The sequence below is a fragment of the Vombatus ursinus genome, unplaced genomic scaffold (assembly GCF_900497805.2).
Source record: "Vombatus ursinus unplaced genomic scaffold, bare-nosed wombat genome assembly UNPS02014841.1, whole genome shotgun sequence".
Lineage (NCBI taxonomy): Eukaryota > Metazoa > Chordata > Mammalia > Diprotodontia > Vombatidae > Vombatus > Vombatus ursinus.
This window is the reverse complement of record NW_020954619.1, coordinates 39,165,727-39,193,180: the sequence shown is the minus strand read 5'-3', so window position 1 is coordinate 39,193,180 and position 27,454 is coordinate 39,165,727. Positions and strand designations below refer to the sequence as shown.

General features: G+C 38.6%; 1 protein-coding gene across 1 annotated transcript; it reads left to right on the top strand.

Moving 5' to 3' along the window:
- The first annotated feature begins 3,552 nt into the window (after positions 1 to 3,552).
- ADI1 (acireductone dioxygenase 1) lies at positions 3,553 to 26,560 on the top strand. Its single transcript, XM_027840443.1, has 4 exons — positions 3,553 to 3,774; positions 16,635 to 16,754; positions 23,441 to 23,620; positions 25,381 to 26,560. Exons 1-4 carry the CDS (start codon positions 3,655 to 3,657, stop codon positions 25,498 to 25,500), a joined length of 540 nt encoding a protein of 179 aa, XP_027696244.1. The 5' UTR covers positions 3,553 to 3,654; the 3' UTR covers positions 25,501 to 26,560.
- Positions 26,561 to 27,454: the final 894 nt, after the last annotated feature.

The window sequence follows — 27,454 nt, the reverse complement described above, 5'->3', positions numbered from 1 at the left end:
AACTGGTCTATTTTATAGAAAACCCAGCAGGCATGACGTAAGTTTCTTCAGTCAATCTGAATACTATTTATGTCAATGTAACTGCAGCCCACGAAAGGACATTTTGAACATTTGCTATATGTCTTCTGACCTTCGTGATCTTTAAAATATCATTAATAGTGTCTAAGCAAATACACTTACCATTCTTTCAGTACCGAAGAATGTACGTAGTTGTTTATCTAGTTCAGGTGATGTGAATTCATCAAGGGCCAGCTGAATGATTTCTTTACTTATTTTCAGTAATGAATGATTCCCTCTTTGTCATTTTATCCTGTCCTTTCTGTTGTTATTGCTATTGAGTTGTTTCAGTTGTGTCCAACTCTTTGTGACTCCATTTAGGGTTTTCTTGATAAAGATACTGGAGTGGTTTGCCATTTCCTTCTCTAGCCCATTTTACAGATGAGATAACTGAGGCAAACAGGGTTAAGTGACTTGCCCAGGGTCACACAGCTAGTGTCTGAGGCAAGATTTGAACTCAGGAAGATGAGTCTTCCTGACTCCAGGCCCAGCACTCTATTTACTGTGCCACTTAGCTGCCCTGTTCTTTCTGATGCACAAGTTATTCAGCTTTGTGAATAAAATTGTGAACAGCTCTGCCTTCTTCTCTGTTGTTGGTTATCATCATTTTATCTAACTCTACCAATAATCCTATCCTTTCTTTGAACCTCCTCTTTCCCCTAGTGCTGCTAACCCATTCAACTATCAAAACTAAATACTTCCTTTTCTGCTGTCCTTAGCTTTCCACATCATCCTTAGCTTACCATTTTGAGTTGTGGCATTTCTAATACTATTCATACAGTCATCTCCCACTCTTTTGTGGTCCAGATTAGGCTTCTTGCTGTTTCCTACATATGGAATTCCATCTCCTGTCTCTGTCTCTTTGCACAGGCTGTCACCTATGCCTGGAAGGCACTTCAAACTCATCTCTACCTCTTAGAATCCCTAGCTTCCTTCTGAGCTCCTCTCAAATGCCACCTCCTATATGAGGTCTTTCCTGACCACCCTCTAATAGCTCTCTATTTACTTAGTGTATAATTGTTTTTAAGTATATATTGTGAATCCACTTATATTAATTATTAATATTTAACATATTATTGTAAAAACAACTTAATAATGTTTTTTATAAGTGATAAATATTAAATAATAAATAAATGGTATTTTATAGCACCTGCTATGTGCCAGGCACTGTGCTACATGCTTTATAAATATTATCTCAATTGATCCTCACAACAACCCTGGGAGGCAGGTGCTATCATTATCCCCATTTTACAGATGAGGAAACTGAGCCAAGCAGATGTTAATAGACTTGTCCAAAGTCATACAGCTAGTAAGTGTCTGAGGCCAGATTTAAACTCAGGTCTTTCTGACTCCAGACACTCTATCCACTGTGTTCCCTAGCTGGCCCATATGTACATACATATGTGTACAACATGTGCATATGTACATATTATTCTCCATAAGATATAAATTCTTTGCAGCAAAGGTTGTTTCATTTTGGGTTGGTATCCTCAATAGTCCCTGGCACACAGTCAGTCCTTAATAAATGTGTGTGTATTTATTCATTCTTTGTTACCTGTCCCTGCTTTCACCTTCTGAACATACCCTTATGAAATCCAAGTCGGTCAATGCATTCTTTGTGCACGTCTTTCAGAATCCTAGCCTTCCAAGGCTCAGCTAATGTTGTCTGAAGAGGATGCATAAAGAATTTACCAACCACCTTAGATTTTTAATAAAATAATGCTAGATTAATAGCTAGATGTCTAAGGAGGTGGTCAGGAAAGGAAGAAAAGGATTTTGAAAAGCAAAGACAGGTAAAAAGTGCATTTTAGGGGAATGGAGGGATGTACAGTAACCAGAGGTGGGGAAGGGTGAATAGTCTTGTTTTGCTAGAAGGCATGAAATATACCTGGAAAGGTAGGTTGTAGCTAAATTGGGGTGCACTTTAAATTGTCAGGCTAAGCTGTTTGTGTTTTATCCTAGAAGCAATAGCATAAATACCAATTTCCTCCTTATCAGAATTGTTTCCCTTTGTAGAGAAAACAATTAGAGAAGATTAATATATTTTTGTGGAGTGAATACTAAATGAATCTTGCCACAAGGCTGGGCTTCAACCCATATCTGGAGGTCTTGGTCTCTGTAAAACGAAGAATTTGGATTAAGTTGTTGTATAGAGTGCCTAGTTAGTGCTTAATAAATGCACTTTAGACTTTTAGAGGATTGATCAGTTCATCTTGCAGACATTATTGGGAAGCAAGCCTGCATCTTCCTCAGGAAGGTGTGGACTTGTTCATTAACATCCCTTTGAGGTACTGGGACATTTCTTTAGCCAGTTACTTTCTGACCTACTCATATAATATTGAGCATGAATCTCAGCATCTCAAAGATTATTTGATTGGTTCAAGTCATTTTGGATCCGCCCCTTTGTACTAGGTCTTCAAGTCATCCTCAACTCTCTCAAAAAGACTCAATCTGTCCTAAAGACAACCTTCCAGTAACCTAATTAAAATGTAAGCTCCTTGAGGGCAGGGGCTGTCTTTAGTCTTTTTATTTTTGTATACCCAGGGCTCAGTTTAATAAATGTTTATTGATTGATTGATGGATTTCTCTCTAGATTAACTTTACAGAAACCTTCAAAGGTCCACATTAACTCAAAGAATTTATTTATCACTCCATGTGTGGCCCTTGACATTCAGAAGGTAAAAACACTGATCTTGAATATCAATTATTTGAAAATGTGTTATCTCCCACACTTTTGACTTTTCCTTTAAAGAACTGACACGCATTAGAAAAGAGTGTTACATAATTTCAAGCTATCATTATTATTAGCTGGATGAAAAAACAGGTTGGGAAGGAGGATTATTTTAAATCAAAAGGTTCAGTTGGTGCTCACTAAAAGATAAATAATAAATGCATGAGAAAATACAACCGTCTCTGTCCTCTTTGGTTCCAGTATTATCTCCATCCGTCAAACAAGCCTCATTTGCAGTCATTAAGTCCACTAGCTGCTCAAGGCAGCCTGCAAAGTCAAGTAGCCAATTAATTAGGTCTAAGGAATGGAATTAAAAGTTCTAACTCACTCTTTCGTCTTGTTCTGGTATCTCCCTAGATAATGGAATTTTTGGAGACTGGGGAGAGGAAGGGTAAAACTCAAGCGGGGAGTTGCGGGGGAGGGGGAGAAGAAAAAAGAGAGCTATGCAAGTCCTGACAAAGATATCTAGCCTTAGGTTTGGAGTAAATCTGAGTCTACATTTACTAGACTAGAAGTCTAGTAGAATAGAAGAACAATTGATAAATGGACATTTTCTGGAAACTCACTTTGTGTATTATGCCTGAAGTGCAGGGCTTCCTAGAAGCAGGAATTTCTTATGGCATAGCCTCGTCAGCTGTACCTAGAGTAAATTGGAGTAAAGAAGAGTGAATTGGCACTTGTGTGGAGCGGCTCAAAGATAACCTAGGCTGGTGACCTCAGGATTGTGGGTGGCGCCATTCCGCTGCCTGGGAAAAAAAAGAGCTGTGAGGTTGTGGGTGGAGCTTGTTAAGTTTGGGGACTGGCTGAGGTTTTTGAGGGCTTAGAGGACTTCTCCCAAGAAATTGGAGGCGCTCCCCCGAACAGAAATGGTGGAGGCCTGGTACATGGATGACTCTGCGGAGGATCAGAGGAAACCCCACAGATGCGAGCCCGCGCGTCCTGTCAGCCTGGATAAGCTGCAGCAGCTTGGCGTCTTTTACTGGAAGGTGGGTTACGGGGAGCGGGCGCGAGCGCTTTCGGGAGGGAGGGAGGGAAGAAGGGGGAGAGCCCTGGATGGGGAGCGCGCCTCGCTTTGTGACCCACATCTGCGCAGTGACTGAGCATGCCCCGTAGGAGAGCGCACTGGACGGGGGCTGGGTGCATTATCCGGGGCTATCGCTCCCTCGGCCCCCAGGGCGGGAGGTGGGAGCCAGCGCTGGGTCCTCGGGCGGGCGGGCAGGGCGTCCCATAGAACGTTGATGGCCCGCTGGGGCGGACTTGACCTTGAGAGCCTGCGTTTTACTGTGGGGGAGGGAGGAGGGGAGGAACCGTAGTGCGCCTGCGGGCTTTGGGTAACGAGCCCTCCCCGAGGGGCGCCCACCCCTCCCTGTTGCCGGTGCCATCCGCAGTTCCATATTAATTAGCAAAGCTGGCAGAAGCTGAGTGGTGGCGTAGGGTGGGTGGAGCTCGGGGCTTGCAGCTTCTGGCGCTTGTTAGCAGCGTGACCCTCGGCCTTCGTGTACTGTGTGCAGTCAGGGAGTTGGGCGCAAACGTTTATGATTCACTCAGTGCCGGGCCTGGCATCTTCCTGAATTCAAATCCGGCCTCAGACACTAACTAGCAGTGTGACCTTGGGCAAGTCACTTAACCCAGTTTGCCCCAGTTTCCTCATCAGTAAAGTGACCTGGAAAAGGAAATGACAGACCACTCCAGCATCTCTGCAAAGAAAACCTCAAATGGAGTCACGAAGAGTTGGACAGACTGAACAACAGCTACTTTTGGAGAAGGAAATGGCAAACCATTGCAGTATCTTTTCCTAGAAAACCCCGCGGACAAACCCGGGGTCACGAAGAGTGACGAAATTGGACAACAAAGAATGGAGATAAAAAGAGCACCTACCTCAAATGAGATAACTTGGAGAGTGCTTTGCAAACCTACAGTTGCTTTAAAAAAGTTAATTATTATTTTGGGGTTTTTGAAAATCCTGGAACTTTATCTCTTAACAATGTGACATGTGTGGGTGACCCTGTGAATGAAATGTGGGACAGCTTGGGTAGTGGAGCTTAGCACAGTGGCTGGCACTTAATAAGTGTTGATTGATTAATTTTCTCCATAGGCTGTTCTGGGGACTTCCAGTCTTGGGCTCCTAGCTCTTAAAATGGGGTGGGATCCCACAGCCCTCAGGGGGAAAATTAGATCAGATATCTCTGAATATTTTAAGCTCAACAGAATGCTAGGTCAGGGGTCTTAGCCTTTTATGTGTCATAGACCCCTTTGAGGTCTGGTGAAGCCTATGGATAGACCCCTTTCTCAGAATGTTTTAAAATGCATGAAATAAAATACTTAAGATTACAAAGGAAATAAAATATAATGAAATAATTATCAAAATTTTTTTTGAAAACACATTTGAGGACCCCAGGTTAAGAACCCCTGTCTACTCCAATTTACATCCACCCCTTTTTACAGATGAGGAAACTGGGGCTCAGAGAGGGGTAATAAGGTGCCCAAGGTCACATCAATAGCAGACCTGGGCTTTGAAGCTAGAAGCTCAGACTCCTAATTCCAAAATTCTTTGTATTGCCCTCAAAATACCTTTTAGTTTTGTACTCATCCTCCGTGAGAGTAGCTTTCTTACTGTGACTACTGCCTTTTCATAGGACCAATAAATCTAGGGCTGGAAGGGACCTCAGGCCATCAAGCCCAACTCCCTCACTTTACAAATGAAGGGAAGGGAAGAGACCTTAAGAGACTTGTGTGTGTCAGCCACTGTGTTAAATGTTTTATTTCCTTTGACCCTCACAGCAACTCTGATGGAGGTGCTGTTTGGATTCCCATTCTACAGCTGAGGATGACTTGTCCAAGGTCACAGATAGTAAATGACCAAGCCAGGATTTGAATGCAGGTCTTCTAGACTCCAGTGCTCTATCCACTTGTGCCCTAACTGCCTAACTGAGGAAACTGAGGCCCAGGAAAATTATTTGTCAACACAAAATCATACCAATAGTGAGCATGGATCAGATGCTGGATTTAAATCCTTGCCCTCTGACTGCAGAATCAATGCTTTGGGAAGAGGGAGAGGTGGCAGTAAGTAATAGTGAGATAAGTGCCCCCATCTTTGAGAAAATAGGGTGCCCCATTTTAATGAGGCCACTTTTAAGAAAGTAATGAGAAAGGAAACTGGCTTTGGAGCCTGTAGGTGTGGATGGAAATCCTGACTACTACAATCTATCTTTGAGATATTGGCCAAGTCACTTTGACCTGTGGGTCCATCTCAAAAAGCTTGGCATGACCCCTGGTTTCATCTTCTCCCTGATGATGCTTCAGTTTGGGATTAGTAGGTTTAATATTGTGTGTAGGGGATTCATTTAAACTCAATTCAGAAGAATATTTGTGTCTACTATGCATGAGACCTCCTATGATACTCTTAGGATGCAGATATTAAAAAAATGACAGACTTTTTTTCAAGGGCCTTACTATCTCACCTGGGAACTAGGGAACTCAGACTAGGGAGGGTAAGGCAGCAAGCAAAGGAAGGTCCATGCTAAGTGTCTTGAGTTGGAGGTGGGAGAGAACACTTTTACTTGGGGGGAAGGCTTTTTGGAGGAGGTAGCATCTGAAATAGGCCTTGAGAGAAGGTAGGAATTTGATATAGAAGATATTTGATAGAAGAAGAGGGTGGAGGAGGAGAGTTGGAGGAGAGCCCATTCCAGATTGGGGATTAGTAGAAGCAAAGGAATCAAGAAGAAAGAAGAAATCAGGAAGATTGGATACTGGCAGTAGTGCAGAAATCACATACATTACAAAGCCTTATGCTCCCTGCCTCTGGCCCCCAGCCGCAGATTTGAAAGCTTAAGTAGTTTTCCTGTGCTGTGGGTATTCTAGAATGACTGGTTCTTCACTTGATACCTTCAATGTCAATCCTATTAGTAAACAGGAAGTTGTTGGAAATTGAAATTGAACACCAAGGTCTCCCCACAGTTGCTGTCTCAAATTTAAGGAGGCTTAATTTTTTTTTTAAAGCCAGTTTTTATTTATTTGTTCAGTCATTTTCAGTCGTATCTGTCTCTTCTTGACCCTATTTGGGGTTTTCTTGTCAGGATACTGAAGCTCATTTTAGAAGAAGAAACTGAGGCAAACAGCGTTAAGTAACTTGCTCAGGGTCACACAGCTAGTAAGTGTCTGAGGTCAGATTTGAAGATGAGTTTTCCTGACTCTAGGCCCAGCACTCTATCCACTGTACCACCTAGCTACTCCTAAATTTTTTTCTTTGTACCTTTCTTTTTCAAAAAATCTTATTTTTATGGGTAACTTTTGTTTTTTATATCAGATAACTTCAGGATATATCTCACTCCCTCTCCTACAAGTGAGCCATCCATCCTGTGTAATAAGAAAAAGCAGTTCAGCAAAAAATCAACATATCAAACCTATCTGACAGTATATGTAGTATTTCACAACCATAGTCCCCCACCTTTGCAATGAAGAGAGGGAGGTGCATTTTCTCACCTTTTCTCTGGGGCCAAACTGAGTCATTATAATTACCCACCTGTATCTTTCTCATTTATTCAACAAATATTTATTGAGAACTTTCTACAGGTGGATTGGGAAGTTGTAAAGAAACATCATTATTTGTTCCTTTAATTCAACAATGCAACATATATTAAGTGCCCTATGCATTTATGAATGCTTAATTTATCAATGATTCATTAATAATGATTTATGAATAATACATTCATAAATGTGCAAGACATTTCTGTTGAGTGCTAGGGAAATGATCCCTGCCTTCAAGGAGCTTACATTCTACTGAGTGTTTATAACATACACACAAATAATTAAATACAAAATAATTTTGAGAGAGAGAAAGAGAAAGAGAAAGTTAACATCCTTGGGTTAATAGGCAGTACCTGAACAGTATTTTGGAGAGCAGGCTGTGAGGGACTGTCTGATGTTGGCTACTGCCAAGTGAAGGTTGTGGCAAGATGGGGTAGGAACTGGGTATTAGGAAGTAACCGGAGCTCACGCTCCCGAGGCAGGGGCTGTGGTAGGCGGAGTTGTGTTGAACTGGGATGGGCTGGATACGGAGAAGTCCTGAGGCAGTGGGTAGTGTTATGTGAGCTGCCATAGCTGGGGAAGGAACAAGATACAAGGAAGTAGCCGGAGCACGTGCTCCTGAGGCAGGGGGCTGTGCCACGTGGGAGCGAGACGGCAGAGGATGAGTTCCCTTTGCTTAATCCCCTCCCTAAATGCAACGTCAACCCCAGACGCCTCCTTCCTGTGTCCTTCCTGACTTCCTGGGTCACGTACCTTGCCTTTGTGTAGCACTGACCCCAGACGCCTCCTCCCGGTATCTGGGCCTGACTTCCTAGGTCACATGCTCTCTCTTTGTCTATGCACTAATCCCAGACGCCTCCTTCTTGTATCCGGTCCTAGCCTCCTGAGTCACTTCCTCTCCCTTGGTGCGCTAAACCCAGACATCCCCTTCCGGTATCTGATCCTACAATCAATGACTAGTAGGCGGGCTGAGGAGGAGGGGCTAAGTAGGTACTTAAGGAATGGTCCTGGTCGGAGCACACGCTCTCTTTGCTCCTACTCTCTTGCTATGGCCTTGCGCTTGGCCTTGCTGTGATGGCCTCTGAATAAAGCTCGGGTGTTGGCACCTCCTGGTCGGCTCGTCTCTGTGTGTTTATCCGGGTGGTACCCGAAGACTGGTAAGTATGACTCTGGCAGCCTGCTCCTGATAGGAGGAGAGTGCACGGCGCGGCCGGCACACAGGCAGTACACCTGTGCAGAGTCAGAATCATATGGAATGTCATGTGTAGAATAGCTATTGAGGAGTGAAACTTGATATGTAAGACTATGAGATATCATATAACTAAGTGCTGAAGTGAGGCCACCAATATAGTTGTGGAAGCAGGGGAAAAAAACCCTAGATTCCTGTTTCAACTCTGCCATCAACTACCTGAGTGACTATGGAAAAATTACAGCCTCTTAGGTAATCGAGTGCTTCTTAAACTGTGGGTCACAAGCACTGAAGAGGTTGCAAGTGGAAAAAAGTTTAAGAAGCCCAGAATTAACTACCTAAACTGAAAAAGGAAGAAATTGGAGCCTGAAATTCTCTAAAAACTCAGATTAAAGAGAGGGTAGAGAATTAGAGTAGTCAGAAAAAAAAAAGGGGGTGAAGGCTTAAGCTAAGCCTCGTAGGATGAGTAGAATTTGGAGAGGCAGCGTAAAGATGGTGGGTTTTCCAGGAGATGGAACAACTTGAGCATAGACCTTTGAGCTCTCATTTAGCTGTAGCTTGTATGAAAAATCTAGGTAGGGAGATTGGCCCAAGTAGAGGAGAGGGTGCATATCTAGAAGTATTAAATCCTTTCCATTACTGGTTAAGTGGAGTAACACCAGATTTTGAAAGTTCCAATAAATGAGATTGAGTTAGATTGAAGCGATATGAAATAGTGAACTTCTGAAAGGTTTTCTGTCTACTATAAATAGCTTATTTTACTTAGTACTTGCACTCTGTCTTTCAGAATGTTTCTTTGAATTTCTTAAACTGTTTTTTTAGATTGTCAATTTGCATGAGCTAGTTGGGTGGAAGAACATAATCTTAAGGATTTTTTTTCTTAGAGGAGGGCAAGCAGTATGCCAAGTATGCAATGAAGAAGTTTCGTTTAATTTCCACATTCTACATAGAATACTATTGTTTCCATACCTTCTATAGATGTAATCGGTAACTTTAGCCTTAGGAAAGGTTTGTGTGCACTCAAGCATATATTTTACATTTATTTAAATTTGTTAAAACCTTAAAGTGCTCTTTGTAAAAGTGAGCTATTTAATCTTTTTTCCTTCTGGGCTTCTCAAAGTACTCAAAGCACTGGGACATTAATAAGTCACTATTTTCTAAACATTTTGCAATAATAGGATACTTTATCTAGGTTCTATGTTGGGGTAAAGTGAAATGTAAAGAAAGGGATAAATTTGAATTAACTGTTGATCCTATCTTTGTTTCAACCTTTTCTCTTGTAACTCCCTAGTAGCTAGTTCAATGCCTGGCACATTGTAGATGCTTGATAAATGCTTGTTGAATGGATGAATAAATGAATGAATGAGTGAGTAATGGATATAAGCCCTATTTTGCAAATGATGAATCTGAGAAATTCACCTCTCCTGGAAGGCACAGAGCTAAAAATGTCAGCCAGAACTGGGACCCAAGTCTCCTGGTCCGATGTTCTTTCCACTACATACTAGTTAGCATCTTATAACCAAGATAAAGGACTTTTTGATTTTGTATGTAAATGTCTATATAATTTATCTGTCTTTCTCCATGGCTCAATGTAATGATGGGTTCGCTCTTTCTTTGTGTCTTTATTTTTAAAAATTTTTCCTTAATAGTATTTTAATTTTTTTCTCAATTACATGTAAAGATAGCATCAACATTCATTTTTGTTGAATTTTGAGTTCCAAATTTTTTTACCTTCCTCCCTCTCCTCCCCTTTCCCTAAGATGGCAAGGAAGCCAATATAGGTTATACATGTACAATCATGTTAAATATATTTCCATATGTCACGTTGTGAAAGAAGAATCAGAACAAAAGGGAAAAACCTCGAGAAAGAAAAAACAAACAAAAAAAAACCCAGAAAAAACAAAAGTGAAAATAGTATGCTTCCATCTGCCTTCAAACTCTATAGTTCTTTCTCTGGATGTTGTTCGCATTTTCCATCCAAGTGTTTTGGAATTGTCTTGTATCATTGTATTGCTGAGAAGAGCTAAGTCTCATAGTAAATCATAGCACAGTGTTGCTGTTGCTGCGTGCAATGTTCTCCTGGTTCTGCTTCACTTCATTTAGCATCAGTTCATGTAAGTCTTTCTAGGTTTTTTTCCGAAATCTGCCTGCTCATCATTTCCTGTAGCAAAATAGTGTTTCATTACATTCATGTGCTACAACTTGTTCAGCCATTCCTTAATTGATGGGCATCCCCTCAATTTTTGGGCTCAATTTTTATAACAAAGTGTCATCTTCAGTGCAAGCAATCACTCACTTTGTTCCTATGGCATGACTTTTTTTCTTTTACAGTAAATTCTCACTTATCTGAAATCTAAATGACTGGGAAGCTGGCATAAAAGTGTTATTTTCCTTTTGCGTATTTTACAGATTAAAAAACAGATTACCCCTGCCCTAGCATGGTGTTCTGCATACAGTAGATATTTAATGCTTGTAGTATTGAAATAGCCAATCAGCAAACATTTATTAAGCACCTACTATATGGCAGACATTGGAAATTCCTAAAGATACAAAAGCAAAAATAAAAGAGCTCACATTCCATCAAGAGAGACAACAACATATAAATATGGAACAAAATAAAAGAAGATAATTTCAACAAAGAAGCAAGTGGGAGGAGGTGGTCAGGAAAGATGAATATCTCATTGTATCAGTGCATATTTACCATATTAGAATGAGCATTGAAGTTGGTTGGAGTTGGGAGACATGGATTTAATTCATGGTTCTGACAGCTTCTCAAAACACTGACATATTTGTTTCTTCATCTGTAAAATGATGATGATATTCTTTACGTCACAGGGTTCTTTATGAGGAAAGCATTTTGTAAATCTTAAAGCTCTACTACACGAACAAGAACTGTCATTACTCTCGCTGATAATTGATGCTTATAATTATACTTGTCAGTATGTACTTGTTGAATGGAGAAGTGGCTTAGCAGACCCTGACCAACACTACACTCTCCTGGGCCACCCTCTGCCTAGACAGTAAAACTCAAGGAGATTTTTCAATTCTGCAAACATTTGTTGATCTCTTATGTGCTAGGTACTGTGTTAGGGTCAGGAGAGAAAGGGGCCAATACAAAGGAAAAAAGGAGCTTACATTCTACTAGGCAGCTGACTTTTGATGGTTCCAGCAAGAACAAGGGATTGTGAGACTCTATCAGCTCCTTTTGGGCCCTGAGTCAAAATCTGGTGAAAATATCTTTGATCTGGTAGGGGCAGCTAGGTGGATTAGAATGCTGGGCCTGGAATCAGGAAGACTCATCTTCTTGAGTTCAGATGGCTTAGACACTTACTAGCTGTGTGATCCTGGGCAAGTCACTTAACCCTGTTGGCTTTAGTTTCTTCATCTGTAAAATGAGCTGGAGAAGGAAATGGTAAACCACTCCAGTGTCTTTGCCCAGAACAACCCAAATGGGATCATGAAGAGTTGAAAACAACTGAACGATAACCACCCTTGATTTGGTAGATTGGTTTTGCAGAGCTTGGGTGGATCTGAGGCTACTCATAAATCAAGTTCCAGCTTTAGTTCCCAGCTGGATTTGAAGTATCCCTACGAGTACACTGCTTACTGGGAGCTAGTGCGTGCTGGGGGAGGGCCCATGCAGCTTTGAGAGCACCATGTAGCCCTCTGCAGCTGCCCAGATACAGTGTTCTTCTCAATCAGTTAGCAAGTATTTATTAATGTTAAGGCACTTACTATGTGCCTACTAGAGGCAGCTGTATGGCACAGCATAAAGCACTTAGCACAGTGTGTGGCACACAGTAATCTCTTAAAAATTCTTGTTTCTATCCTTTCCTTTCTGTGTGCCAGGCACTTCAGTCTAATAAACAGGAAAAACAGTGTCTGCTCTCAAGGAACTTACATATATATAACTGTATATGTATAAGATATATATAATTTAAATGGAAGGTAATTTTAGAGGGAAAAGGACTGGGGGTTGTGGAGAGGCAGGGCATATCACAGGACGTTTCCGGCCTCATGCAGAAAGTGGCATTTGAGCGGTTTTAAAGGAAGCTAGAACATGGCAGACAGCCAGTGCAAATATGTGGAGTCAGGAGATACAGTGCTGTGTGTAAGGCAAGCATGTCTGTATTATGGAGTATATTTAAGAGAGTAAAGTATAAGAAGACTGGAAAGGTAGGAAGGGTACAGGTTATAAAAACTTTGTGAAACTCTGCCTTATTTAAATCCAATTCACGGGGAGTCTGCCTCACTTAAATCTAATTCACGGGGAGAGTCAAGACATCACCCTGTTATGTCATTGGTCCTCTTCAAAAAATAGAGGACGAAGAATAACAGGTTGTGAAGCCACTTTACCTGCCAAATCACCTTTAGCATTTAAAGTCAATCTACCCATGACTGGCCTACCTATCACTATAGGTAAATATATGACAGCTTCCTTTCTTCCCCCATTGTCTCCTGTCTTTATACTGTTTCTCTCTGTATACCTTCTAATCCCACAATTTATCAGTTTCACATTCTTGAAATTGGACTGTTATGTCTTTGGGTATTGTAGGCATCAGCTATGGTGGAATCAAGACCTTTGAGAATTTTGTAGATTAAATTTTGGCTCAGATACAGTGAAAATCTCAGAGATCTTATGGGATGAGTTTATGTGTTCATTGCTTTACAAGGGCAACTGGGTTAGGAAGAGGCTTAGCAAGCAATTTGACTGACCTCACCCCTGACCACATTAGCACACTATGCAGGGAAGCCACACAGCCACAGTAAAGAAATCAAAGCTTTGGAAAATAAGTTGAATAGGATGAATAAATGACTAAGTGGTCAACTCTGCATTTTGGTTTCTTCGGCTGATACTGATTTCATGGACTTCACCTTTTCACTGACAATCAGTTCCCCTCCATCCTCCAGTCTCAATACTTTGGCTGTCAGTACTCAGGAGGCAGAAAAGATGTGCATTTGGCTTGTGATTGGTATCCTCCCAATTCAGTCTGCTGACCCAGGCAAGAAATGCCCTTCCTTTGGTCCCGAGATTTTCTTAATTCCATGTGTTGGAAACATCCTAGCAGGATTATCTCACAATAGACAATGTAGACAATTCAGAAGAAAACCCATTTTGATCATACATAGGGATGCATATTTTTAGAACACCTATTATATGACCATAGCACTTCTAAAAGAGGTTTAAAAGGTTTCAGAGGCAGAGTGGTACAGTGGACAGTTCACTGGATTTGGCATCAGAGAATTTAGCCTTGAATCTTCTATTATTTACCTATGTGAACTTGGCTTAGTTACTAAACTTCTCTGGGCCTCGGCGTCCTCATGTGAAAAATGAGGGGGTTGGACGAGACAAACTTCACCTTCCCTTCCTGATCTAGATCAGTGGAGGGAGTACTGACCCTCCCTTCTAGAAAGCCTATATCTTTAAGTGCTGTGAGGTAAAAGTGGATTATACTGTCTGACTTATCAAGGTGATTGTGTAGTGACTTGCATGTTTCTTTGATTTGTACCTGATGTAAATACTCAGTGTCTTCATATATTGGTTTATTTTCTTTTAGCATCTGACCCTGTGTGTGTATAATCATGTTAGTATATTGGGCTCAGAGTCAAGAACTAGCTTCAGGATTTAATTTTGTATTTTTTGTTTTTCTCCTAGCACATAGCATGGTGCCTTATATATAATGGGCATTCAGTTGAACTAAACTGATGTTGCTATGGTGGTATGATCCTCTGGATGCTTCTGCCCAAGAAAAGTCCAAAAAGGATTGTTGTTGCAATTATCTGGCTAACGTGATCAGAGAACCTCTCTGATAGAAATGAATTTAGAGTTTGACCAAATCAGGCTGTTGTCTGCCTTGAGCCATTGGGCTGGCTGCCTGGAGGTGCTAAATCAAAGCCAGATACACTAGGGAATGTTTTTCCTGTAGGTTCAACTTTTTATTCACCTACAGTCTCAGGCATCTCAAGTGCAGCCAAATGTGCTATTACAGAAACCCAAATTTGGACACCTGGCAGATCAATCATGCTGATAGGCCCTTCTCTGTGGTATAATATTTGCATCTACTAGACCTCATCTCAAGTCACTGGGACTGATCCAGGAGTAGCAGACAAGGGACCGTTTTCTACTAGCTGGTTGTCCACTCTCCAAGCAGGCATGACGTCTGCACCAGGGGAAGGCTGGTCACAGGCTAATTGCACTTCTGCTTGTTTCTATATACTCCTAGCAAGACCCTCTTTCTTTGAGTGTAGCCTCGTGACAGGTCCTGGGGATTTATTCAAGTACCTGGTTTGTCACTGGCTTCTGGCTATGATTTTTTTTTTCATTTAGCATAATTTTAATATAGTCCCCAGGGGCAGCTAGATTGCGCAGTGGATAGAGTGCCAGCCTGGAGTCAGACATTTACTATCTCTGCAATCCTGGGCAAATCACTCAACTCTGTGTGCCTCACTTTCCTCATCTGTAAAATGAGGTGGAGAAGGAAATGGCAAACTACTCCAATATCTTTGCCAAGAAAACCCCAAAGAGGGTCACAAATAGTTGGACAGGATTGAAAACATCTGAACAATACCAAAATCCCAATGAAGATAATAAAAAGGTAGAAATTCCAAAATTCCAAATGTATAGACTGCTCCCAGTGGCAGCTGGAGGCTTAGTAGCTAGAACACTGGGCCTGGAGTCAGAAAGACCTTTGTTCAAATCAAGCCTCAGACACAACCTAGCTGTGTGACCCTGGGCAAGTCATCCAACCTCTGATTGCCTGACAAAAGGATCCGCTTGTCCACCTGAGAAGGAAATGGCAAACCATTTCACCATCTTTCTGGCTATGATTTTTGACTCAGTGTGAGTCATATGAATTATGTGCTTAGGCCAAGAAGCTGAAGGAAAAAAGAAAATCAGTATTTATTAAGTGCCAGACACTGTGCTAAGCACTTTACAAATATCTCATTTAATCTTCACAACAACATTATTATTCTATTGTTATCTTTATCTTATAGTTGAGGAAACTGAGAAGGTAAGTGACTTGCCCCTAGTCACACTACTACTAACTGTGTGAGGTGGAATTTGAATTCAGGTCTTCATGATACCAGGCCCAACACTATCCACTGGACCACCTAGCAAGGCTGCTGTAATCCCTGACAATTGCCCTCCTACCTTGAGTGGTGATACTATTAAATTTCATCTTAGACCTACTTCATACAGAACAGTTTCCAGTGTTATATACCTTTTATCATCAAGAAGACTAAGCCATCTACTTAGCCCACTGTACAATTGGAAATAACTATCCAGCACATGGCCTTCTATAAACTAATTTCTATCCACTTTTTTTTTCTTCTACTCAGCATAGCAATTAGTTGGTTGACTGTGTGAGAAATTTTGAGGCTACCCAAGCTAACTTGCAGGCAGTTTCACTAGGTAATATGGATATTAACTAGAAAAGCATTTTCCAAGACTTTTCTGAATAAACAACAGGTTTTTGTAGTGTCAAATTAATTTTGGCATTCCCTATTACATCCAGTTATCTTTTTTTTATTAAAGGTATTTTCACATTAGTCATGTTGTAAAGAAGAATTAGAATCAATAGGAGGAACCACAAGAAAGAAGAAACAAAACAAAACAGAAGAAAAAAAAGCAAATAGTATGCTTTGATCTGCATTCAAACTTCATAGTTCTTTCTCTGGATGTGAATAGCATTTTCTATCATGAAACTTTTGGAGATGTCTTACATCCTTGCGTTGCTGAGAGGAGCTAAGTCTATTAAAGTTAGTCATTTCACAATGTGGCTGTTACTGTGGACAATGTTCTCCTGGTTCTGTTCATTTCACTTAGCATCAGTTCACATAAGTCTTTCCAGGTTTTTCTGAAGTCCGCCTGCTTATCATTTCTTATAGCACAATAGTATTCCATTACATTCATATAACACAACTTGTTTAGCCTTTCCCCAATTGATCTGCATCTCCTCAATTTCCAGTTCTTTGCCACCACAAAAAGGGTTGCTCAAATATTTTTGTACATGTGGGTCGTTTTTGTCCAATTATCTAACATAGAATTTTGTCTGTAGAAGGAACTCAATAAATAATTTTTAAATAACGTGTTAATATTTAAGTATGCTACTTTCTTAATCTTTTTAGCTGGATGCTGACAAATATGAGGATGACCCAGAGCTAGAGAAGATCCGAAAAGAAAAAAACTACTGCTGGATGGATATAATAACCATTTGTAAAGACAAGCTGCCAAATTATGAAGAAAAGGTAAGGGAAATCTGGAATTGTTTGGAAGAGGGGGATCTATTAGTGACTGGAGACTATCTCCAGACTTCTTTTGAATGAGTAGGAATTTGCCTTGTTATTTTTGAAACCTCACAATAACAGTAAAAAAAATAGAATAAACAAACAATAATAAGCAAAACAAAAAAAAAACATCTAAATAAGGACATAGTAAACTTTTTGTAAACAAACTGATCTGGTCTTCTATTTGTACTTGTTTTGATCTGGCCAAGTTCTGATATTTGTTATATACTGAGTGCTACAGTGACTTATTCAATTCTTTTGGTCTGACTCTTTTCTTGTTTCTTAGGAACTGCCTGCCTGAGGAATAGTCTTTCCATTGCTTCTTTCATAGAGCAACTATGCTCTTTGGTCTTTTATTAGTGGAGGTCCATGATAACATAGTCTGCCCCAGCTGCTTCTTATTCTTCCTCTTAGACCATGTTGTTTCTGAACAAATTAATCAGTATGATTCTTGACAGCCTGAGTTATTAAAAACTGCATCTTTGTTGGTATCTTTTGTTACATCACCTACATTTCCACTATATTCTTCCCCTTTCCCTTCCCAGAAAACGTCCTTTTAGAACAAAATTTTTTTAAATTTTTATTTAAAGTTTTAAGTTCTAAATTCTATCCCTCCCTCCCTGAGATAGTAAACAATCAGTGTTTTTGTACAAGAAGACTCGAATAAAAGAGAAAAAAAAAGAAAGTGAAAAATAGCATGCTTCAGACTGTATTCAAACAATATCAGTTCTTTCTCTGGAGGTGGATTGTGTGCTTCATCATTAGTCCTTTGGGATTGTCTTGGATCATTGTATTGCTGAGAATAGCTAAGTTATTTACAGTTGATCATCATACAATATTGCTGTTACTGTGTACAACATTTTCCTGGTTCTTCACTTTGTATTAGTTCATATAAGTCTTTCCAGGTTTTTCTGAAATCATCCTGCTTGTCATTTCTTATAGCACAATAATAATTCTATTACAATCATATACCACAGCTTGTTTAGCCATTCCCCAATTGATGGGCATCCTTTCAATTTCCAATTCTTGGCCACCAAAAAAAGAGCTGCTACAAATATTTTTGTACAAATAGGTCCTTTTCCCTTTTTTTGGATGTCTTTGAGATAGCACTAGCAGTGGTATTGTTGGATTAAAGGATATGCAGTTTTATAGCCCTTTAGGCATAGTTCCAAATTGTTCTTCAGCATGGTTGGATCAGTTCACAACTCCACCAATAGTGCATTAGTGTCCCGGTTTTCCTATATCCCCTCCAACATGCAACATTTTCTTTTTTTTTTTTGTCATATTAGTCAATCTGATAGATGTAAGTTGTTACCTCAGAGCACAACCCCTCCAATATTGAATATTCTCATCTTTTGTCATATTTGCCAATTTGCTGGTGAGGTGAAAGCTCAGGTTTTCTGATTTGTATTTCTCTTATTAGCAGTTATTAGGAGCATTCCTTCATGTGGTTGTTAGAGAAGTATTTGTTCATATTGCTTGACCACTTACCTATTGGGGAATAGCATTCAACCTACAGGTATTTCAAAATTATCTGTTATTTGTGTTCTTATTGGTGGTACCAGTTGATTTCTTTCAATCCATTTTAAAAAATCCATTTTATCCCTAGAATATAACAGATACACTGGAAATAAATACTTGTCAATTAAGCTGTAGCATTTTTTAATTCCACCCTGTGCATCTTCATACTGTGAGTTTTATAGAATTACAGAGCTAAGGTAGTAGATATTCAAAAACATAATGAATTTAAGTTTGTATGTGAAGCAATATTGATCCAGCTTGTGACTGTTGATTAATATTGTGTTACTGATGCAGAACTGGGAGTCTACAGCAGAAATACTGTGTTTTCCAAGTTTAAGTCTTGAATATTACCAAACTGTCCCTGTGCTAGTGAAAATTTTGTTTTTTCATATTTTTAATTTAGAATGTGATAAAGTAATCTACTTTAGATAGATTTTCCTTGTTTGTATTTGATTAATAGTAGTTCTCAGAGTTATAAAATTTTATTTTATTTTATTTTTAGAGTTAGAAGAGATCTTAAACAACCATCTATTCAAACCTATGCCCCAAGCAGCACTCTGTTGTCTGTGAATGCCTGGGAGTCCCTGAGATTTTCAGGGGGTCCCTCAGATCAAAACTATTTTTATAATAATACTAATATGTTGTTTGCCTGTAAAAATACTCCCTTTTCAACTCTTTATCTTTGTGAGGCTGAATTAGCTTTGTGTGCTTCAACCAAACCAACATATCACAAAAGAATTGAATGCAAAAGAGGATATGAGACTCTGTCTTCTATTAAACTAGATATTAAAGAGATTTACAAAAATACATACAATAGTGCTACTCTTTTCACTAAATTTTTAAAAGTATTTTAACATTTTTATTTGAAGTTTTGAGTTCCAAATTCTCTCTCTCCCCCTTTCTCCTTCTCCTTTCCCCTCCCTGAGATGGTAAGCTATCAGATATAGGTTATACATGTGCAATTATGTAAAAATTTCTATATTAGTCATTTTGAACAAGAAGACTTGAATAAAAGAAAAGAAAGAAAGAAAGTGAAAAAAAGCAGGCTTCAGTTTCTATTCAGACAATATCAGTTCTTTCTCTGGAGGTGGATAGTATGCTTCATCATTAATCCTTTGGGATTGTTTTAGATCATTGTTTTGCTGAGAATAGCTAAGTCTCAGTAATTTTTTTAATTTTGGAAAATATAGTTTATTTTTATGAAAATATGTAATTTATGTTAACATGAAATGGGTTTGATACAAAGAAGAAAAAATGTTACTCCACTCTGTTTTAGGTATATCTGGTAGAAACAATTTTTTTTTTTTTTTTGTGGTGAGGCAGTTGGGGTTAAGTGACTTGCCCAGAGTCACACAGCTAGTGAGTGTTATGTGTCTGAAACAATTTTTATTAATTTAACATTCTAAATCCAAACATTTCTAACTTAGACAAATGTCAAAAGGGATGCAGCCCTCTCATGTCCTAGGACATCTCTCAATCTTAAGACAATTTGAAGTAATATTTATTCATTAGATTGTAAGCCCTGTGAGGGTGGGGAGTAGTTTTCTTATTTGCATCTCCTGCATTTAGCCCAGTGCTTGGCACACAGTAGGTGCTTAATAAATGTTTATTGTACTATTGTATTGTATTTATAGGAATCTTGAACAAGGAAAAGGTCATATGTTAAAATGCAGTTGGGGCTAACCTTCGTGCACTATTCCCATCTAAGACTGAAAGCGTTTCTTAGTGATCAAAAACAAATTTTTAATTCTTAAATGGAAGAGGGTAGGTTGTGTTTCTCCTTCTACCTTAATGTTTGTTCTTGACCTCTTACACATTTTCCTAAAGGGAAACACTTTTAGGTTAGAGAAAACATTATTTCTTAATATTTTCAGTTGATCTAAAAAAGGGGTTTTTTAATATGCATTTGCACCAGTCAACCTGCTTCCCTTCTAATAGCAATTTCATTAATTTTGTACATTCAAATTTTATCAGTTTTAAATTGCAATTATCTGTTATCTTTTGTAATTGCCTTTATCCCTTGCTTTATTAATAATTCACTCTTTAGTCATAACTATGAAAGGTACTCAATTTTTTTCTTTTTTAAATAGTTTTTATTAAGGTCTTTTGCTTTTTCTATCACCATAGTTTCCCCTAGTATCTCTTCCTCTCCTAGACAATCATCCCATATAACAATGGTACTTTTTTAAATACTGAAAGAAAAGAAAAAGGGAATAAATCATCATAATTGGAAAAGTCTGGAAATATGTGTAATGTGCAACAGTTGTAGACCACCCACCTCTGTGAAAGGATGGGGTAGGAGTTTCTTCTCATATCTCTTCTTTCCAGCTATGCTTCTCTTCTTTATAATTTTGAAATACTTTTGATTTTGTGTGTGTGGTTGTTCTTTCTGTTTACGTAGTTGTTTTTGTTTACATTGTTTACATAGTTATTGTATGTATTGTTTTCTTGGCTCTACTTTGCTCTGCATCAGTTCATGTAGATATTTCTGTGCTTCTCTGTATTCATCACATTCATCATTTCTGACAGCATAGTAATATTCCAATACATTCATGTACCACAATTTATTTAGTCATTCCCCAGTGAATGGACATTTCCCTATATGGTGGTGTATATGGGTACTTTCTTTTTATCAGTGATGTCTTTGGGATATAACAGAGTCTCTTAGTCAAAGGATATGGATATTTTAGTCATTTTCTTTGTATAATTCCAAATTACTTTCCAAAATGTTATACCAATTCATAGCTCTACCAACAATGTACCAGTGTGCCTATCTTCACACAAACCCTCCAACATAGATTATTGCCATCTTTTGTCATTTTTGCTAATTTGCAGGGTGTAGAGTAAAACCTCAGGGTTGTTTTGATTTGTATTTTTGTAATTATTAGTGATTTGGAGCATTCTTTCATGTGGTTAATAATTTATAATTCTTTTGAGAAGTCTTTCTTTTTATCTTTTGACCACTTAACTAATTGGGGAATAGCTTTTGGCTATATGTATACATAGATATATACATATATCTATATCTACATATATAGTAAGTTTATATGTTAACCTTATCAGAGAAATTTGATGCAAAGATTTTTTTTCCCATTTGACTGCTTTCCTTCTTATCTTAGGTGCATTAATTTTATCTGTGTAGATATTTTAATTATTTGCCTTGTTATTCTAGAGCTTTTGTTTTTATTTTATCAAGTTCTATAAAGTCTCCTCCTGGCTATTTGATTGGTATAGTATTAAAAGTGTAAATTAACTTTGGTAAGTTTTATTACATTGGTAGGGTCCAGCTATGAGCACTGAATACTCCTCCAACTAGTTAAAGTATTCTTTCTTTCTTCAAGGAGGATTTTGTAATTGAATCTGTACAGGTCTTCTTTGTGCTTTGATAGGTCGATCCCAAGATGCTGTGATGTGCTTTGTAGTTATTTGGAATGAGATTTACCTTTGTATTATTGTTTCTAGGGTTTTGTTATTACTTAGAAATGCATGTCATTTTTGAGGATTTATCTTGTAGCCTGCAACTTTATTTATTTATCTGAGATTAGTTGTTTATCTGTTATTTATCTCAGATTAGTGTCTTTGCTGATTTCCTAGGATTTTCTGAATAAATCATCATATCATCAAATAGGGATAGTTGTATCTCCTCTTTACCTGTCTTTGAACCTTTAATTTCTTTCTCTTGTCTAATTATATTGTTAGTTTTTCCCAAATTGTGTCAAATAATTGTGGGGAAAATGAACATCTCCTTCCTCCCATATTTATTAGAAAAGGTTCTAGGGTATCTACATTGTTTGCTTTTGGTTTTAGATAGATACTCTGATTCTTTCTTATCTAGAATGTTCCACTCTTCTATTTTTCCTTGTTTCAATCAGTAAAAAATGATTTTGGGGTATAATTCAAGGTTTAGAAGGCTCTTCATCCCTACTTTTTTTCATTATTTCTCTTGAAATTTCTGAATCTTTTCCTTCAAATGAATTGCTGTTTTGTGTAGCTGTAGCTCTATCAAATATCCTCCCTGGTTATTTGATTGCTATTCTATACAGTTGTTTTTCAGTCATGTCCAACTCTTTGTGACCTCATTTGGGGTTTTCTTGGCAAAGATATTGGAGTGGTTTGTTTGCCATTTCTTTCTCCAGTTCATTTTACAGATGAGGAAACTGAGGCAAATAGGGTTAAATGAGTTGCCCAGGATCATACAGCTAGCAAGTAGCTGAGGCCATATTTGAACTCAGGAAGATGAGTCTTCCTGATTCCATGCCTTACACTCTGTCCCAGGGGTGGGGAACATGTGGCCTCAAGGCCGCTGCTGTATCCACTATGCTACTTAGCTGCCCAAGTTTCTTTGATTTGAGGTAGCACTAAATCTGTACATGAATTTAGGTGGGATCTTTATTTTTTAAAATTGTACATCCCAGCCATAAGCAGTGTATTATCTCTCCAGTTATGTAAGTCATTCTTTATTTCTTTGCCTAAGCACTTTGCCTTGTTACCTTATCTTTTTTTGTTTTTGTTTTTGTTTTTTTTTGTTAGGCAATGGGGTTAAGTGACTTGCCCAGGGTCACACAGCCAATAAGTGTTATGTGTCTGAGGCCGCATTTGAACTCAGGCCCTCCTGACTCCAAGGCTGGAGCTCTATCCACTGGTTACCTTTTCTTATTATGTGTGTTTAAAGCAGGGGTTCTTAACCTTTTTTGTGTCATGGACACCTTTGGCAGAGTGGTGAAGCCTATGGACCCCTTCTCAGAATAATGTTTTTAAATGCATAAAATACATAGAATTACAAAGGAAACCAATTATATCAAAGTAGTTATCAAAATAGTTTTTTTTAAAGTTTTGGTTAAGAACCCCTGACTTAGAGGGAAGCTCAAGAAAATATTCTGGATTAAAATAAAATTAGAACCACTTTTGAGTTTTTCCTAGTCCTTTCTCTACTTGTCATATTGATGATGTGTCCCTGAGGCAGGAAATCTGGAAGAGTACAGTATTCATGGTGTATGACTGAATTTTCATTTCATTACAATCCTTCACTCCCTCAAGTAATTTGAGAGCAGGAGTCTGTGGGTGAGCCCCTGTTAATTTGCATATTGGATCTTTAATACTTTACTAACAGTTCCCTCCTCCTTTAGATCAAGATGTTTTATGAAGAACATTTACACCTCGATGATGAAATTCGCTATATCCTGGATGGAAGTGGATACTTTGATGTAAGAGATAAAGAAGACAAGTGGATCCGCATCTTCATGGAGAAAGGAGACATGATAACACTTCCTGCTGGGATTTATCATCGCTTTACCCTGGATGAAACAGTACAGAATTTGTGACTAATATTTTTTTAAGTGTGAAACATGCAAATTTTAATTTTTGACACAAACCCTAGCAGAGCATTGTCTTTACCTTCCAGATGAAAATATTGGTTTTTGAGAGTTGAGTGGCAGTACTTACGACTTATATATCTTTTTGCTAAGGAGACAGCCTAGCATAGGTTAGTAATTTGGAACTTGGCCGTTTATTTTATTGTAGTTCATTAGTCTTCATATATTCATATGTGTAGGGGCAGCCAGATGGCACAGAGGTTAGAGTACCTGACCTAGAGTCAGGAAGACCTGAGTTCAAATGTGGCCTCAGAAATTTACTAGCTGTGTGACCCTGGGCAAATCACTTAACCCCTGTTTGCCTCAGTTTCCTCATCTGTAAAATGAACTGGAGAAGGAAATGGCAAACTACTCCAGTATCTTTGCCAAGAAAACCCCAAAAAGCATTCATGAAGAGTTAGACATGACTGAGAACAACTGAATAAAAATTCATAGTGTACCCTATGGACTGTGGCTCTCTGGGCAAAGTATAGCTCCTCAGTGATGTGACATGCAATAACTTGACATTGTCAAGGCAAGGAATAGTGAACAAACAGGCTATCATGCTCAGTGAGTTCAGATGGTCATAGATTTAGATGTAGAAGGGTCCTTACAGTCTGTCAAGTAGAATACCTTCATTTTATAGATGACGGAATTGAGGTCCAGAGAAATTAAGTAGTTTGCCTAGGGTCACACAGCTAAGCTAGTAAGTATGTGAGCTGGATTTGAGCCCAGGTCTTCCCAACTCCAGATCCCATGCTCTATCCGTTGTACTGCTTCTTGAGGTAGTTTCTTCCCTGCCCAGTAGTATACCTTCCCCACCTCTAAGAACTCCTAAGGGCATAGTAGAAATAGGTCTATAGAAATCTATTTTGCACTTTAAAAAATTTTCAATTCATTTTCACATATAAGTTGATTGAATTGAATTGGGTCTAGCCTGCATTTATCAGTGTCACTTCCAAAATTCCCATCCCTCCTGGTCCCTATCTTTTTCTACTTTTCACCTTATCAACAGGCTAAGAGAATGTATATATCTACCAGCTGCCAAAACTCAGGGTTCCCCTGCAAACATAGATTCTCAGGGAAACTCTTTCAAAAGGGCATTAGAAAAGTGGATCAAAATGTCAGTTTCACATTTGGACTGATGCCTACTTTTCTGGCTTTGGCTTATTTTCATAATCTCTATAGTTAGCAATAATTGGGGGTTGGAGGTAGAACAGAGGTACTGATAATACAATGAAAAAAGTGTTGGCCTTGGAGTCAGAGGAGCCTGGGTTTGAATCTTAACTCCTATTACCTTTGTGACCTTGGACAACTCCTTTCACTTTCTAGCCTCAGTTTCCCCACCTGTTAAATGGGTGGAAAGGGGTTTGAGCTAGAAGTAGATCTAAGTTCTCTGCTAGCTCCAGATCCATAAGCCTCTGATTCTACATTTTAACGTCTCTGGGAAGCACCTGAGATTTAGGTACTTTTGTGTTCCTGCTGCTGAAAGCTAAACTTGGTTCTGAAATAGGCTGAAAAACCTCCTACAGAAAAGGAGCCTGAGAATTACCTCTGCGGTGATTATCTCAATTCCAACAACTCTGTTGACTGAAATAGAGATCCTTTGGGGAACCCTTTTGGCAATGATTAAAACACTAAGGAAACTCATCTTTATTTCAAAGAACAAATTCAGAGTTGCTGTACTTCAATAATTTGTTCTCTATTTTTCCTAGAACTATGTTAAGGCGATGAGGCTGTTTGTTGGAGAACCCGTCTGGACAGCATACAATCGTCCGGCTGACCATTTTGAAATTCGAGGACAGTATTTGCAGTTTCTGACCCAAAGAGCATAGTGGTGCTCCCCGGAGCCTGACACACTACTTGGAAAAGGGCCAAACATGATAATTAAGCAAAATGTTAACAGTTTCCCCTTTTCTTCCATGTCAAGTACTTGAGTTTGAGTTTGAGTTCTTTCCTTTTCAGGATTATCTGATTTAAGAAAGGAAAAGTCATTAATTCAAAATGGAATGAACTGAGATTATGGACAAATCCTTGTTTAAAAAAAAAAACAACAAACAACTTTGTTTATCTGAATATAATTCCTGGTGAACCGGGAATTCTGGTTTGGGTTACGTGGATTCAGCTAGTAAAAAATATGTCCTTGAAAGTAATAGAGTAAAATCCTTTTTTGGCAGTATTTTTTAAAGTAGGATATTATTCCCATACCTAACACTGTGAAGGATAGGTATCTATATATCAGGTAAGCATTAGAAATTGGTTCTAATTAATTGCTTAGTTAATTAGAAATCTCTTGATTGTAACTCTGAACCTTTTGGATGAAAGGTACTACATGGATTCATTGTATCCCAAGTTATTAGTATTTCTATGACGTGAGACTCTGCACATCTACTGTTTGCCTATATCCTGGAGTCTTTTCAACATTGTAAGATAATTTGCTTAGAACTTAATTGTTTTATGATACAGTTGTGCCTAATTTGTTAATTATATAGAAAAATCATCATCAACCAGAAATCAACAGTTCTTTGAATAAGCACCTTATTTCTGAACATTCAAAATATTTGGACATCTATCTTCATCTTAAAATTTTCAACAAGGCTAGTACTAACCAGGTCACATTCCTGTCCTAGAGATGAGAAAAAGTGAAAGATCAAGTTAAATGAATATCTCTTAAATTCTCTGTTCTTTAAATGCTGAAGTGGGCTGCCAGCTGATCAAATGATTCTCTTACATCTGAAGTACTCTCACTTGCCTAAGTCATTGTTCCATTTAAATAATAAAACAGAAAATGCTTAACTACTAACTTTTTAAAATTAGTCTTTTGAAATGTCTTTTGCAAAGCAAAACTTTGTAATTATTGTAGAAACTGAACATTAAAGAGAATAGAAATTCAAACATTCTTTTTATTGACTTTGTAGCATCCTGTCTAGTGCTGTGCTCAGGGGCCCTTGTTTCCCATAGATTGTGCCTTCCCCAGGGATCTTAATGAACTCCTTTGAGGAGTTACTAAGGTCTTTCTGCTTCCCTGACAGTGCCTTCACAGACCAAGGAGAGCATTGAGCTGCTTAGTTAAATTATTTTGGTCTCAGTGAGGGTGGAGGGGATAGAGGGAAAGAGGAAAAAAATGTGGAACTCAGTTTGAAAAATTGAGTGTTAAAATTCAGTTTTACATGTAATTAAGAGAAAATAAAATATTAAATAAATTAAAAAGAAAATTTAAAAATTATTTTAGTCAAAGTTAGCCACTGAGGGGAGTGGGACTACAACATGTTGACCAAGGGCATCCTCATTTAGCTAACCTATCAACTGTGTTTGACAGTGCTCAACACTCTAATTCCCTTTGTGTTGATGAGCCCTCTCCTTTAAGCCTGTGGCTAATGACACTTAAAATAGTGAGCTCCTTCAGAGTTCAAGTTTTTGACTCTTTGAAAAATTGCATTTCAGTATGGGAAATTATGTTTCTAGTGTAGCAAAACACGAAAAGAAATAAGATCTTGGAGTGAGAAAAAAACTGGTTAAAAAGATAATTACAGTTTATTAATTCAAATTTAAACTAGTATCTTGTAGTACTAGAATGAAATAGAATAACTTACTAAGCGCCTACTGTGCGCCAGGTACTATGCTAACCCTGTGAGGTAGGTATTATGTTGTCCCTATTTTTTATACTAGAGAATACTGAAGCTGAGAGAAGGTTGCACACATGCAAATACTTATCTGAAGCTATATTTGAACCCCTAACCCCAGGGCACTACCTGCTGAGCCAGCTAATTGCCTCTAAACTAAGGAACA

Bases quoted from the DNA above. Each gene is read 5' to 3' on its own strand.
- ADI1 (XM_027840443.1), top strand. From the start codon at position 3,655: ATGGTGGAGGCCTGGTACATGGATGACTCTGCGGAGGATCAGAGGAAA. The intron at 3,775-16,634 runs GTGGGTTACGGG...TAATCTTTTTAG, and splicing joins TTGGCGTCTTTTACTGGAAG to CTGGATGCTGACAAATATGA. The intron at 16,755-23,440 runs GTAAGGGAAATC...CTCCTCCTTTAG, and splicing joins TGCCAAATTATGAAGAAAAG to ATCAAGATGTTTTATGAAGA.